Source organism: Rhinolophus ferrumequinum, chromosome 4 (assembly GCF_004115265.2).
Source record: "Rhinolophus ferrumequinum isolate MPI-CBG mRhiFer1 chromosome 4, mRhiFer1_v1.p, whole genome shotgun sequence".
In the NCBI taxonomy this organism is placed as follows: domain Eukaryota; kingdom Metazoa; phylum Chordata; class Mammalia; order Chiroptera; family Rhinolophidae; genus Rhinolophus; species Rhinolophus ferrumequinum.
Window position 1 is genome coordinate 55,617,480 of NC_046287.1, and position 13,869 is coordinate 55,631,348.

General features: G+C 49.3%; 1 protein-coding gene across 15 annotated transcripts in view; it reads left to right on the top strand.

Annotated features, from left to right (window-relative positions):
- Positions 1 to 13,869, top strand: part of MCF2L (MCF.2 cell line derived transforming sequence like) — a 176,506-nt gene that overhangs the window by 147,501 nt on the left and 15,136 nt on the right. For all 15 annotated transcript variants that reach the window (XM_033104290.1, XM_033104291.1, XM_033104287.1 and 12 more), the window contains 11 exons: positions 536 to 660; positions 1,744 to 1,858; positions 5,216 to 5,335; positions 5,646 to 5,837; positions 6,329 to 6,520; positions 7,170 to 7,329; positions 8,234 to 8,307; positions 8,580 to 8,656; positions 10,737 to 10,803; positions 11,611 to 11,726; positions 13,222 to 13,291. In XM_033104290.1, coding sequence (XP_032960181.1) covers positions 536 to 660; positions 1,744 to 1,858; positions 5,216 to 5,335; positions 5,646 to 5,837; positions 6,329 to 6,520; positions 7,170 to 7,329; positions 8,234 to 8,307; positions 8,580 to 8,656; positions 10,737 to 10,803; positions 11,611 to 11,726; positions 13,222 to 13,291 — 1,308 coding nt within the window. The remainder of the gene's footprint in view (positions 1 to 535; positions 661 to 1,743; positions 1,859 to 5,215; positions 5,336 to 5,645; positions 5,838 to 6,328; positions 6,521 to 7,169; positions 7,330 to 8,233; positions 8,308 to 8,579; positions 8,657 to 10,736; positions 10,804 to 11,610; positions 11,727 to 13,221; positions 13,292 to 13,869) is intronic.

A 13,869-nucleotide genomic window follows, 5' to 3' on the forward strand; every position in this document is an offset into this window, starting at 1 on the left:
GTGTGTATCAGATGTATTAGAGCATCTGAGGGAGCGGTGCTCCCTGGGTCTGTCGCACCCCCGGCCCAATCTGCATGTCGCAGGCTTTGAATAAGCAGTGTCGGTGACCCGCTGATGGTCCTCAGGCACTGCCTCCCACCCACGCCCAGAGAACCCCTCCCTCCCTTTTGCTCCTGGCAATGAGGACAGCTGCAGAAGCAGGCATATAGCGGTCTGGTGTCCTGTTACTGTCTTACCTTATCCTGCTGCCCCTGAGTGACCAGTAACCCTAGCTCTGCCCTGGTCACAGGGAAAGAAGTCTCCCCAACACCTGTCTTCCTTCCCCAGTTCTAAGTGGAACACAGATGCAGAAGGTCAGCACAGAGGGCCTAGGAAGATTTCACTCTGGCTGATGCTGTGCCCACCTTGCTCATCGTCACAATCCCGTTCCCCTCAAAGGGGGGATGTCCCATGAAGCCCACCTCTCTCTCTGACCTGGACAGCATCCCGGGGTACGGGTGGACCTGGGGCGAGAGGTGCTGTGATCTTCCCGCAGGAGGACATGAGGTTGGCCCTGGACAAGGGGCAGAGCATCCTGGAGAGCATCCGAGAACCTCTAGTCAAGAGCCCAGAGCAGAGCCTAAACCAGGACCAGCTGGACAATCAGACCACCGTGCAGAGGTGAGGGCCTTGGGCTGCTGGGGGTCGGGGGGTGCATTTCAGGTGCTTGGTCTCTGCAGAAACGAGAGGCCGTAGGCTGAGGACAGAGTGACAGACAGGCAGGAGCAGGAGGTCCCATCCCAACTGGCTTGTCGCCTCTCTCAGCCTCCGTTTCCTCATTCGAAAGAGAAGCAAGCAGAACTCAGGGTCCTTACCACTGAAATGTTTTTCTTCCAAATCCCAAATAAAGCAGCTTTTCTGGGCAGGAAGTTTTCTTAGAGCAATCGCTCTTTTTTCACAAGCGTGGAGGAGACATTTAAGGGAGAACAGCGGTGACTTGTTCAAGCTTGTAGAGCTTCTGCACTCGCTCACTTTGCTGTCCCATTCCACACCGTGGGGCTAACCTGAGCATGTCTTACAGGATGGGTGTGCGATCAAACCAGTTCACACTTGTCCAGCACGGTGTCTGGCACGTACAGGTTCTCAGGTTTGGAACCGGTGACAGTGAAGGGGGGCCTGCAGCTCTTCACCCACAGGTGCATTGTGGTAGCTGGCTGCTTCCTTTACCCCTGACTCAAAGTTATAAATAATAAGCCCATGACTCTGGGTGGTGAACACACAGTGTGATTTATGGATGATGTGATACAGAATTGCACACCCGAAATCTATGTAATTTTACTAACAATTGTCACCCCAATAAATTAAAAAATGAAATTAAAAAAAAATAAAAATAAAAAAATAAAAAAATAAATAATAAGCCCAAACCTTTGCTATCTTGACCGTTTAAAAATTAACAAGCAGCACATCCAGCTGCCCTCTCCAAGAGGTTGTGTCAGTACGTCCCAGCGTGATGAGGCCTGGTGAGGCAGGGAAACAGACTACAGTTATGCCTCTGACATGCCTCTCCCTCTCATGTTAATGGGACCTAAAGAAACCCCACCTGCAAACCCTGTGCTGCAGTGCCTGTGATAAGGGGAGGTGAGGGTCTTGGGAAGGCCGCGTGAAGACAGAGCCCCACCCCACTTCATGTTGCAGGGGGTGATTCTTCACACACCGCCACATGCTACTCCCACACACAGCACAGGTTCCTCTCTTCCTTCCTAGGCTCCTGGCCCAGCTAAATGAAACCGAGGCTGCCTTTGATGAGTTTTGGGCAAAACATCAGCAAAAACTGGAACAGTGTCTGCAGCTGCGGCATTTCGAGCAGGATTTCCGAGAGGTGAGTGGCCCAGAGCATGCAGAGAACCTATAGGTGGGCACCTGGCGTTCTGGGTGCAGGAAGCCAGTATGTGGCCGGATCACCCCAGGGCTGAAAACCAAGTTACCCAGTGGACTATGGCTCAATGCAGAATAGTCTCAATAAGCCATATGGAGCTGCAAGATCAAGCTGAACTAAACCTTGAAATATGTGATTGATGAGTAAATTATATACAAAAGGTTATGTACAATCCGTTCCTTGGCATGTACTTCCTTCTGCATTATTTGTCAATTAGCCAAGGAGCCTTTGTTCTCCTTTTATGGTCATTTGTATGTTCTTTCCTCCAACGTGTGCCTACTATGTGCCTGGCATGGGCCCTGGGTATACAAAAATAAAAGATACAGTCCGTCCTTGGATTCAGTATGACAGGGCTGTACCAAAGGCGTGCACCATCGATGTATTAGAGAGCCTTACAGATGGCCGACTCACCAGAAGCCTGTTAATCATTTATGTATGTGGAGTACATGCACTGAGACTTCCCTGTGGCCTAGCCCTGGAGCTGGGCAACGTAGACCTCATGACAACACTTTTCCTGTCCTTAGAACACCTCTCTCTGGTCAAGAAGGAGGAATCATAAATACACGGAAATAAGGGAGCACACTGAGTTCAGTGGTAAAGCGGTTGCGAGGCAGCATCTACGTGCCAGGTGAGGAGGACCAGTGAACAGTCCTGTGGGGGCCGTCCTCCAGTTCCAGGCCTCCTCACACAGTCCTGAGTCTCACCTTTCGGAAAAGGTGGGCTCTAGTTCAGCAGCTTTCACTGAGCACTGTTAAGGAGGGGCACGGGCTCCAGCTCGGGAGACAAGGTGAAGCTCCCTCCCTGACTCAGACCAGAGAAGTAACACCAGCTGGCCAGTGTGACCAACACACCCTGGGAGCCTCTGGAGAGGATGGTCATTCCTTACTTTGGGGACTGAGAAGGTTCTTCAGACAATCAAATATTTTATTTGGAGAGAATTGTAGATTCAAGTGCAGTTGTAAGAAATAATTCAGAGAGATCCTACGTACCCTTCCCCCAGTTCCCCCCAGTGGTGAAGTCTTCCCAAACTAAAGCATAGCATCCCCGCTGGGGTACGGACCATGAGGACCATGACACAGTCAATGCACTGAATGTTCCGTCACCACAAAGATCGCCTGTGCTTCCCTTTTATAGGCACACCCACCTCCCTCCCACCCACACCCACCCCTGAACCCTGGCAACCACTAATCTGGTCTCCATTTCCATAATGTTGTCATTTCAAGAATGTTCTGTAAATGAAATCATACAGTACATAACCTTTTAGGATTGGTTCTCTACGCTCGGCATCATTCTCTGGAGATTCATTCCGGTTTTTGTATGTACCAACAGTTTGGTCCTTTTTATTCCTAAATAGTTAGTATGCGTGATATAGACATGCCACAGTTCAACCATTCACCCACTGAAGGATATCTGAGCTGTTTTCAGGTGTTTGCTATTATGAATAAAGCTGTTACAAACATTCATGTAGAGATTTTTGTGTGAACATAAGGTGTCATGTCTCTGAGATAAATGTTCAGGAGTGCAATTTTTGGGTCAGACGGTAGTTGCATGTTTAGCTTTTCAAGAAAATGCCAAACTGTTTCCAGATGGCTGCACCACTTTACATTCCCACCAGCAGTGTATCAGTGATCCAGCTTCCCCACGTCCTTACCAGCATTTGGTGTGGCATTTTTTATTTTATACGTGTATTCTGACAGGTGTGCACTGATATCTCATTGTGGTTCTGTTTGGCATTTTCTAATGGCTAATGACCTTGAACATCTTTCCATGTGCTTATTTGTCATTAGTATATCCTCTTCAGTGCAACGTCTCTATTTCTACTGCCCATTTTTCAGCTGGATTGTTTTGGTTTTAGTTTTTGACTGCTGCATTTTGAGAGTTCTTTATGTACTTTAGATGCTAGTCCTTTGTGAGATTTGTGGTTTGGAAATATTTTCTTCCAGTTTGTCGCTTGTCCTTGTATCCTCTTAACAAGGTTTTTCACAGAGCAAAGTTTTTTAATTTTTATGAAGTCCAGTTTATCAATTTTTCCTTTGAAGGATTGTACTTTCCTTTGAAGGAAAGTTTTTTTAAATTTTGATGAAGTCCAGTTTATCAGTTTTTCCTTTGAAGGGTTGTATTTTTGAAGGATTGATCTAAATCCTAGATCCAAAACATATTCTGCTAAACTTTCTCTCCTAAAAGATTATAGTTTTACATTTAAGGCCATTGATCCATCTCAAGTTACTTTTTGTATAATGTGTGAGAAATAAGTCTCTGCAGTTCCAATTGCTCCTGTAGCATTTGTTGCAAAGGCCATCTTTCCTCCATTGGATTGCTTTTCCACTTTTGTCAAAAATCAGCTGGGCATATTTTTGGGAGTCTATTTCTGGGTCTGTGTTCTGTCACTTCATCAATATCATACAGTCTTAATTACTATAGCTATATAATAAGTCTAGAAATCAGCTAGGTTAATTCCTCCCACTTTATTCTTCTTTTTCAAAATTGTTTCAGCTATTCTAGTTCCTTAGGTTTTCCATGTAAATTTAAAATAATCTTGTCTGTATCTACAAAAAAAATTGCTGGGATTTTGATAGGAATTATGTTAAACCTCTATTTGGAAGAGAATCAGCATCTTTACTAAGTTGAATTTTTCAATCGATAAACACAATATATATCAACATTTATTTAGATTTTCTTTCAGCATACTCATTCAGTACATGTTTTGTTTGATTCACATTTACATGTTTCATTTTTAAGCAATTAGAAATGGTATTCTGTTTTCAGTTTTGATGCCCATGTATTCATTGCTATATATAGAAGTACAATTGATTTTTGTATATTTATCTTGACTCCTGAAACCTTGCGGATCATATTTATTCTAGGAGTTGTTTTGTCTTTGGGATTTTCTACACAGATGATCAGGTCATGGACAAACGGAAAGCTTGATGTCTTCCTTTTCCATCTTTATGCCTTTGTTTATATTTTTATTTATTTTTATTTTTTTTGCCTTATTGCACTGGTTAGAGCTTCTACCACTTGAACAATAGTTGTGAGAGTGGACCTCTTTGTCTTGTTCCCAATCTTAGGGGGAAAAGCATTGTTTTCACTAACAGTATGTATATAATGTTGCCTATAGGATTTTTATAGATGCTCTTGCTGAGGGAGTTCCCCTCTAGTTCTGTTTTTCTGGAGATAGGTCTGGATTTTCCCTCTCCTCCCTTCTATCTCAGTTTCAGTCCTGTCTCCATGTCCTCACTGCTCAGCTGTGGCTCTTCTGACACGGGCCCGACTCTCTCGCCCCACCTTCCTCTGTTTCAGGTCAAAGCTGCCTTAGATGTGTTGGCCCAGAAGATAGCGACCTTCACAGATGTGGGCAACAGCCTGGCACATGTGGAACACCTCCTGAAGGACCTTACCAGCTTTGAGGAGAAGTCCAGTGTAAGCACTGGGGCCTGGACTGGTGTGGGCGGGAGACGGCCTGGTGAAGCGGTACTCGTGGTGTCACCAAAGTTGCTTAGGAAGGCACAGGAATTGGGCTTTCCTGCCATTCGAGCGAAGCCCCCAGCCCCAAATGATGTGGGCAGGTGGAGGGATGGCTGCCTGGCCCACCCCCACTGACCCTCACTCTCACATCCTACCCCACACCCACCGTCACCCCCACGCCTCACAGATCACTCAGGAAACAATGCCCTCCTTGCTTGTAATGAACATAAGCTGATCTGTGTTTCTGGGGCTGCTCTCTCTGCAGGTGGCCGTGGAACGGGCCCGCACCCTGTCCCTGGAGGGTGAGCAGCTTATCGACAACAAGCACTACGCCGTGGACTCCATCCGCCCCAAGTGCCATGAGCTCCAGCACCTCTGCGACCAGTTTGTGGCGGAGGTCAGGCAGAGGAGGGGGCTGCTCCACAAGTCGCTGGAGCTGCATGGTCTCCTGGAGGCGGTAGGACCCCCCAACCCCAACGCCCCTAATGGACAGCCTGATTCTTGGTCCCAAGGGGCCAGCTCCCTTCACGTGGGCTGTACCACAGTCATAGATGAGAAACTGGCCCACACCTCCTGTCTGGACACTGTTCTTGTGGCCCAGATGGTCGTGTCCTGACATAGTTGTCTGTATTCTAGAGTTCACTTGCAACAACTAACAATTTCTTTAAAAGGCCCAGACACTTACCCCATAGCTAACTCACTGCACTTTGCCTCTCTCTCTGTGTGTGAATGAGTCCAGTCCTGGCTTTTCTACAACACTGCATTCCCTCCAAGGGACCCCTTTGGATATAAGGGCAGAAGTAGGATGGTGCAGTGCTGCAGATAATCCCAAACGTACAGGGACCAGCAGACTGTGTGTGAGGCAGCTAACAGGCCCCAGCAAACAGAGCCCAAGACACAGCTTCTAACAGTGCCATTCTCTCCCTCTGCCGTGCTTCACGTGTCCAGTCCATGAAATGGTGCGATGAGGGGATTTACCTGCTGGCCTCGCAGCCGGTGGACAAGTGCCAGTCCCAGGACGGGGCTGAGGCCGCCCTCCAAGAAATTGAGAAGTTTTTGGAGACCGGTGCAGAAAATAAGATCCAGGAGCTCAATAAAATTTACCAGGACTACGAACCCATCCTCACCCAAGATCTAATGGTATGCCAACTCGGGCTTTTCACCTGTAGCTCACCTGTCCTGAGTGGTGGGGAGTTACTCGGATGATGTTCGAAAGAAGCATTTAATGAATTCTCAGACGATACGAGGCATTTGAGAGAAATGTCGAGTTGGGGGGTTATCTGGCTCAAGTTTTCTTTCAATGCGGAAATTACTTTTATGCCTCCTTTCAAAGGTTGTGTTCTTACCTCCTGCGGGATCACTCCCTGTGAGGGGTATATTCTTGATGAAGTAGCCATTTCCATGGGCCCTGCTTCCTGCATGCTTCTCTCAATATTATGCTGAAATAGAACTCCTTCTCACTCTCGGCCAGCTGTTCTCAGCCCACCTCCTGGGGCAACCCACAAGTGTACTTACAGCCCCTTCCATAGACGGCCTTTAGGTGCATGGAGAGGGCTGCATGTTCCTCCCTCCCAGCTGACTTTCCTCTAGGCTTAGCATCCTTCCTTCTGTAGTGGGGATCCCCCCCTCCCTCTCCATAGCGAGTGGAGCCGGTGCAGGATTGCTGCACTGGTGATGGGTGCTGAGTCACTAGCACTTAAAACGGAGTCTGAGTCTACACATGGTCTTTCTGTCTTTAAATTGGGGACGCCGACAATTATAAGGCATCTTGCTAACCCTTTCACCTCAGAAACACGTGCAGAAGGTCTTCCAGAAGCAAGAGAGCATGGAAGAGATGTTTCACCGGAGACAGGCAAGCCTGAAGAAACTGGCAGCCAAGCAGACGAGGCCTGTGCAGCCAGTGGCCCCCCGGCCAGAGGCGCTCACAAAGTCCCCTTGCCCCTCCCCAGGTAGGTGCAGACACACCTTGTTCCTCCAGGGGACACCTCCTTCCTTTCCACGATGGGCCCAAGTCCAGAGGCCATCACTAATTTTGTAAATAAAGTTTTATCAGCACTCAGTCTGCTTATTCATTTACTCTCATCATGCTGCTTCTACACTGAGCACAGCAGAGCTGAGTGGTTGTGGCAAAGAGTGTGTGGCCCTTGGAACTGGAATAACGGTCGAGGGACTTTCCTGGTCCTGTTTACCCTGACTCCATTCTCTCCCCCTACCCATTTGTCCTCAGTGCTCCTGCCAAAGTAGTTTCTCTCACCCACAATTCCAACTTCAGCCCCAAAGCCTCTCTGGTGTGTCCCACACCTCAGCTGCCCGCCGGGCACCGCAGTCAGTCGGCTACAGCCCCTCGTTACATCTCCCACAACGAGGTCCTTCTTTAAGGCTGAGCCAGACACTGCACCATTTCCCAGTGACTCCTTCCTGTCCCTTCCCTGTCCCCAAACACTCCCACCCCCAGCATGCGGGGTCTGAGAAGACATCATTCTCTGGCCCGTTTGGAGGCCTCCTGGACCACAGACATCCTGGTCACAAAGTTCTTCCCTCAGTTGCCAGACGCCGTCCCCTAACCCCTTACACTCCCTCCCCTCCAGCATCCCCCACTCGTGGGCTGGGAGCTGGGAGCCCCTCTGTGGAGGTGAACTAACTCCAGCCTGCACCCCCTGCCTCACCTCCTGACCCATCTTCTTGCTCATCCTTTATGCTGTGCTTTCTGCACCCTTCTTTAGGCTGCTTGCTTTTTTTCGCTGAAAGTAAAAACAAAAAAAATTATGGTCACTCTGAACACATGCTTTTCCCCTGTCGATGCAGTAAAATGCAAAGTTGCACCCAGCTTTCTCCTCTTTTTTTCCAAACCAGGCATCCGGAGAGGTTCTGAGAACAACAGTTCTGAGGGCAATGCCCTACGTAGAGGGCCCTACAGGAGGGCCAAGGTGAGGCCCCACTGTTCCTGGCACGAGCCCTGCACTGCCCCAAGCCCCACTGCTCCCTCCTGGGCTGCCACCCAGCCCAGTGCTCCCAGCCCCCGTCCCACATATGGCCAGTGACCTGCATCCATCCTCCCCTCCGCATCCTGCAGGCCTCAGATCTCAGATCTGTTCCCCGTTGGGAAATGAGCTTGGACTCCCGGGTCTTCAAGTCAGGACGTTAGGCTGTGCCTTCGCTTTTTGAAATCTCAATGCACTGCATGCTCTTCTCTCCCCAGAGTGAAATGAGTGAGAGCCGACAGGGCCGGAGCAGCTCCACGGGGGATGAGGAGGAGAGCCTGGCCATCTTGCGGAGGTGGGTGTGCTGCCTTTCCAGGCACCACTGAATGGCTCAGTTGAGACAGGTTAGTTAGCATGTTGTTAGGCAGACAGGAAGGTCCCTGGTGGAATAAACAAAAGACAGCCATATCCTGAAATTCCAGGTTCTGAAGTATCTCATTCACTCCAGGACAAAATGTTAACAGAACCCTGAGGTTAATAAATTATCCCATAAATCCCTTTTGGCCGGACAAACGGAGCAGATCTGATAGATAGGAATGGATTATTTCGTTAATCCTTTCAGGATGGGCAAAAAAATAGATGAATTCCATTAAAAGGCGCCAGTTCCCCTTCCCCAAAAAGGCAAGGGAAAGTATAAAGTAAGAGCTTTAGCCTCAGTCAGGGGACATCCCATTCGGGAACCCCCTCCTGCTTGGGTGCTACATTTCATCGATTTTTAATAAATTATCCTCTTACAATTCCTCTCCTCTCCTTGGTCCATGCTTCCATTCTTCGGTTTCACAAGACACGCTCCTGGCACTCAGTCACACAGAAAAATTTCCTACATCAGTACGACCCACCCAGATCTCAGCCATTGGCCAGGAAAGTCTGAATAGAAACGAGCCAAAGTTGGTGAAAACTTCCAGCCTCTACCCCAAAGCCACAAGGTGGGAGCAAAGCAGGCATCGTGATGTCCACACACGTGCATACATCATGCAGTGTACAGACAGACATGGAATTCACATGTCCATTTGGCATGTCTACATCTAAAACCAAGAAAAATTTAGGTTTTCCTTACAAAAGCCACGTTTGCCCCTAGATCCTCAGGCAGGACTTCAGCAATTTGAAATGGCCTGTATTCTCCTTTCTCCAAGCCCGGATGAGAAGATAAGTGTGATTCAGCCCACCCAGGCCCTCTGGCCGCACATGCAGAATCAGCCACGTAACCAACCATCCCCTGACCCAGCTTCCTGTCCCCTCAGTGGATTTGATACCTCCCACTGCTCAGGAGCCTTTCCAGCCCTTCCTGGTTCCTGGCTGGGCATCACTTCTCTCTTCATCACCCCTCCGGCTCCCTGCTCTTCTCTCAAGCCCTCACCTTGGCTGGGGCTCTTCTTACCGCACACCTAGACTGTTTCACAGCAGGTACCATGGGTGTCATGCACAGTCCACCCTGGAATTGAGTCTGTACCCAAACACAAATGCTTGATGAAGTCTGAACTCTGGACTTGACAGGAAAGGCACTTCCAACATCCTTCCCAGGCTTGGTGGTCACTTTCCCATAGAAGCCCAGCTTCCCTCCGAGCTGGGCCATTCATCTTTCTACAAAGATAGCCTGCACCCTGTCACCTTCCTGTGTCTACACACTCTGAGATCAGTACTGAGAATGCTGAGGGCCCACTCACTGCTTGGACCTCAGCACCCCGCTCAGTCCCCCACCCGGGACATCCTCCACTCTGTGCTCACACTGTGCTCTCTGCTCCCAGACAGCAGCACTCACCTCCAGCTTGTGGTGAGTGGGAGGCCCCAGGCCCCTGTCCCCCCACCAGCCCCTAGAGGAGGTCGGACTCTTTGAACCCAGCCTAAGGCCTTGTTAAGTGCTGACAGTTGTTTTAGAACTGACCATGCTCAATGGTCCCAACCCAGGAACAAACCCCTGGGCTCCAGTGCCTGTGTATTAAAATGGGATGCATAGTTGTAGGCAGTTAAAAGGTGGTCCTCGTCCAAAGAAGAAGATCTGAGCTGGTTTGCAAGCCCACACTCCTTCTGGGACTCCATAACATGACAGGCACTTAGTTCCACCCATCACCACGGTACCACACTATGTGCAAAAGGGTGGTGACAGCACAGGAGCAGTTAAAATGATGCCTCCCGAAGGGATGCAGCCCTCCCCCAGGCAAGGAGGGGCTCTTCCTGGGAGAGAGACAAGGGCAGCTGGTGAAACAAACAAGGCTCAGTCTGCAGGGGTGAGGACACTCAGAGCCATGACCTGGAAGAGAGGGAGGCTTGAGACATGCTTCAGGAATCAGGGCTCGTTTTGTGTAGGTGGCCCCAAATCAGGGAAGCTGGTCAGGGAATCTGCTTCTAGATAATAAGATCGTGCAACCCATTCACAGGCACGTGATGAACGAGCTTCTTGACACGGAACGGGTCTACGTGGAGGAGTTGCTCTGTGTCCTGGAGGTGAGCCTGCAGCTGGGGGGACAGCTGGGACTGGGCCATGGGCTGGCTTCCCCCACCCTCTGTGGTCTTGTGTCCACCAAAAGGCATGTGAATGAAGGTTCATGGCAGCTTTACTCATAACAAAACAACCCAAATATCCATCAGTGGGACAAGGAACAAGTAGATTTAGGTGGATTTGCACAGGGACAGTATTTACAGCAAAACAGAGAGCTGCTCCTTTATGGAACTACGCATGACCCTCCGGAGCATAATGATGAGCAGGAGAAAGCAGAGAAGAGTGTGTGCAGTTCCTATACAGGAAGTCCAAGGCAAGCAGAGCCTGTGTGGGGTGGAGAGGCTGGAGTGCAGGCTGCAGGCTGGGTGGTGGGGTTTTGCCTGAGAATGGCAGAAGCGCTTCTGGGTGCTGAAATATTCTACATCTTGATCTGGATGTCGGTTACAAGGGCGTAGACATATAAATAATTCATCAAGGTATGCACATAAGACTTGTCCGCTTCATAGAAGTTATGCCTGAATTTTGAAAAGGCTATAAAGGAGAAGATAGAACCTCACCCACCCACCCCCCAAGAAAAAAAATGGTGCTGTTTGTAATTCATTCATATTTTGTGGTGCTTGTCCAGACGATCACTTTAGAAATGGCCACTGAGTAAGTACAAGATGTACTCACTTTCCAAAACCTAAGACAGCATCACCTACCCCGAGGGGCGCCCACTCGGGACTGTGGAGACTCGGCTGCAGTTAAAAGGGCCTGAAGGTCTGTCAGCAGCCCTTCACGATTTCCCTCCTGACTTCTCTCCTCTTCCACAGGGCTACGCTGCTGAGATGGATAATCCTTTAATGACGCATCTCATCTCAACAGGCCTTCAAAACAAGAAGGATGTTTTATTTGGAAACATGGAAGAAATTTACCACTTTCATAACAGGTGAGACCTTTCCTCTGATCACACTCAGTGATGTCTCGCCTCTAAAGCAGCCACCTGTAAGGAGCTGAAACCAAAACAGCCCCTGGGCCATGCTGTGCTGGTGGAGAATATCCCGTCCTCCCTCTCTCAAGGGGGGATAAGCTTGCAGAGGGGCCACAGACCAAGCAGCAGTTTGGTGGGATGTACCGGGGACAAGTTCTCTCCACGGGGGATAAGTAGGTTACAAATGGGCCGCCCACCAGCAGTGAGGAGATGCCTCAGAGCTTTGACAGCAGGACTGTGTGGGAGCAGCTGCCCCTCCTGCCTCTCCCTGTCCTTCAGGTCCAGCAGAAGCCAGTCCCCACCCCACCCCCAAGTGTGTGCATTTGGCATATTGGGGTGGCACCTGAAGCCACGCCACTTAGCAGGGCTGGTTTTGTTCCCAAACCCATTGTTGAAAAGGGTGGCAACATTAGCATTTCCTTTCCTGCCTGTTCTCTCCCTGTGAGAGAGATTTGCAGCTTCCTTGTGCTTTGGTCCTTCTGGGGCTGCTTACCCTCAGCTCCTCCTCGAAATTTGTGGGAGCTCATGGGAAAGGAGATGAGCAGGCAGACATCAGTGTGAAGGGAGGTGAGCAGAGGATTTCAATGCCTGTGTGTCCTGGAAAGTGGCCAGCTGTGAGCCGACCCCTTCCCAGTGCTGTCCAGGGCCAGGGAGCCCAGCAGCTGTGACTCCGGCCCCACCCTCCTGTGCACTTCAAAGGGCACTCGGGAATTCCGTCTCCCCACTTGCTTTAGCACCTCTGTCATTAGCGGCTCTCAACTGCCCATTGATAAAGGAGGCACCAGGTTACAGCTGAACCCCACCTAGGAGCCTTCCCTTGGGAACTAAAATGAGTGGGTGGCCTGGTCCCTGGGCATGCTAGTGGCTCTGGCCAGCCTTTGGGCACTGGGACCCTGGCTACAGGACTCGTGTAGTGAACCGATCCCCAGGAAGCTTCCCTTCCAGTGGGATTTACCCCATGGATGGATGCAAGTCAGAAACGTAGGGAAATTTGGCACGTGGCTCAGGAACAGGACTGCTTCAGGGAAGGTGCTGGGGGCAGAGCAGGACGTCTGCAGAAACCCGACAGAGCACATGGGTTGTAGGGGCTGGGGTTCCAGAGCCTGGAGATGCTTCTGTCTGTCTGCCTTTGGACTCTTTGTACCATGTCTGTCCTGGTACAAAGAGGAGCTATCCTAACTTCTGTGTGAATGCCAACATCAGAAGCATAAAGAGATGCCTGGGGCCACGTCTATGTAAACCGGAGAGTTTGGCGCAGTCAGGACCCTGGGAGTGATAGGTGTGGGCTGCAGGTTCCTGAAATCAGACTAGGTAGTCTTACACACAAAACCTCCTGAACTGTCCAGAGTTAGGAATGAAAGTTGTCTGGAAAATAATAGCTATTAATTTGTTATAGATGCCATCTTATGCAGGTTGTTTATCATACGACCTAATGCAAACTTTCTTTGTCTAGAATATTCCTGAGGGAGCTAGAAAACTACATAGACTGCCCAGAGCTGGTTGGAAGGTGTTTTCTAGAAAGGGTATGTGTTTTTTTAAATGTATACTTTCCCATGCCTTACTTCCTAAAATTACTATTACTTAAAATCATAACTTTATATTTTATCACAGTCCCCATCTAACCAACTGAAAATACAAAGTACCAATGTTCCAAGTTTGGCTGAGATCACATGACACTTTTTGGTAGGGCTGAAAGAATACCATTTTTTCTAAAGCCCAATAGCTAATTCAAAAAAGAGATAAACTGTAAAATATAAACTTTGAGATATGCCCAAATTGTAAAGCATTTAAGTTTTAATTACAAGTGTTAGATAAAGCTGAACTTTTCTCATGCTGGTGTTTTGCTTTGTGTTTCATCTTGTCCTGGTTAAGGCTCCCTCACTGACTAGCTGACATTGGACAAATCATCTGTGCTCGCTAAGCCGTATTTATTTTTCTCCTCTTTGAAATGGTAGATGTCTGCCTCCTTGTAGGGCTGGACAATCAGCTAAGTTAGGGGCACGGGATGAGGAGAAACTTCGGGAGCAGGGAAGGGCAGCCGGCTGCAGGGGAACCCTGTCTTCTCCACAAAGTCCACATGGTCCTCTTAGGTTGACCTCCA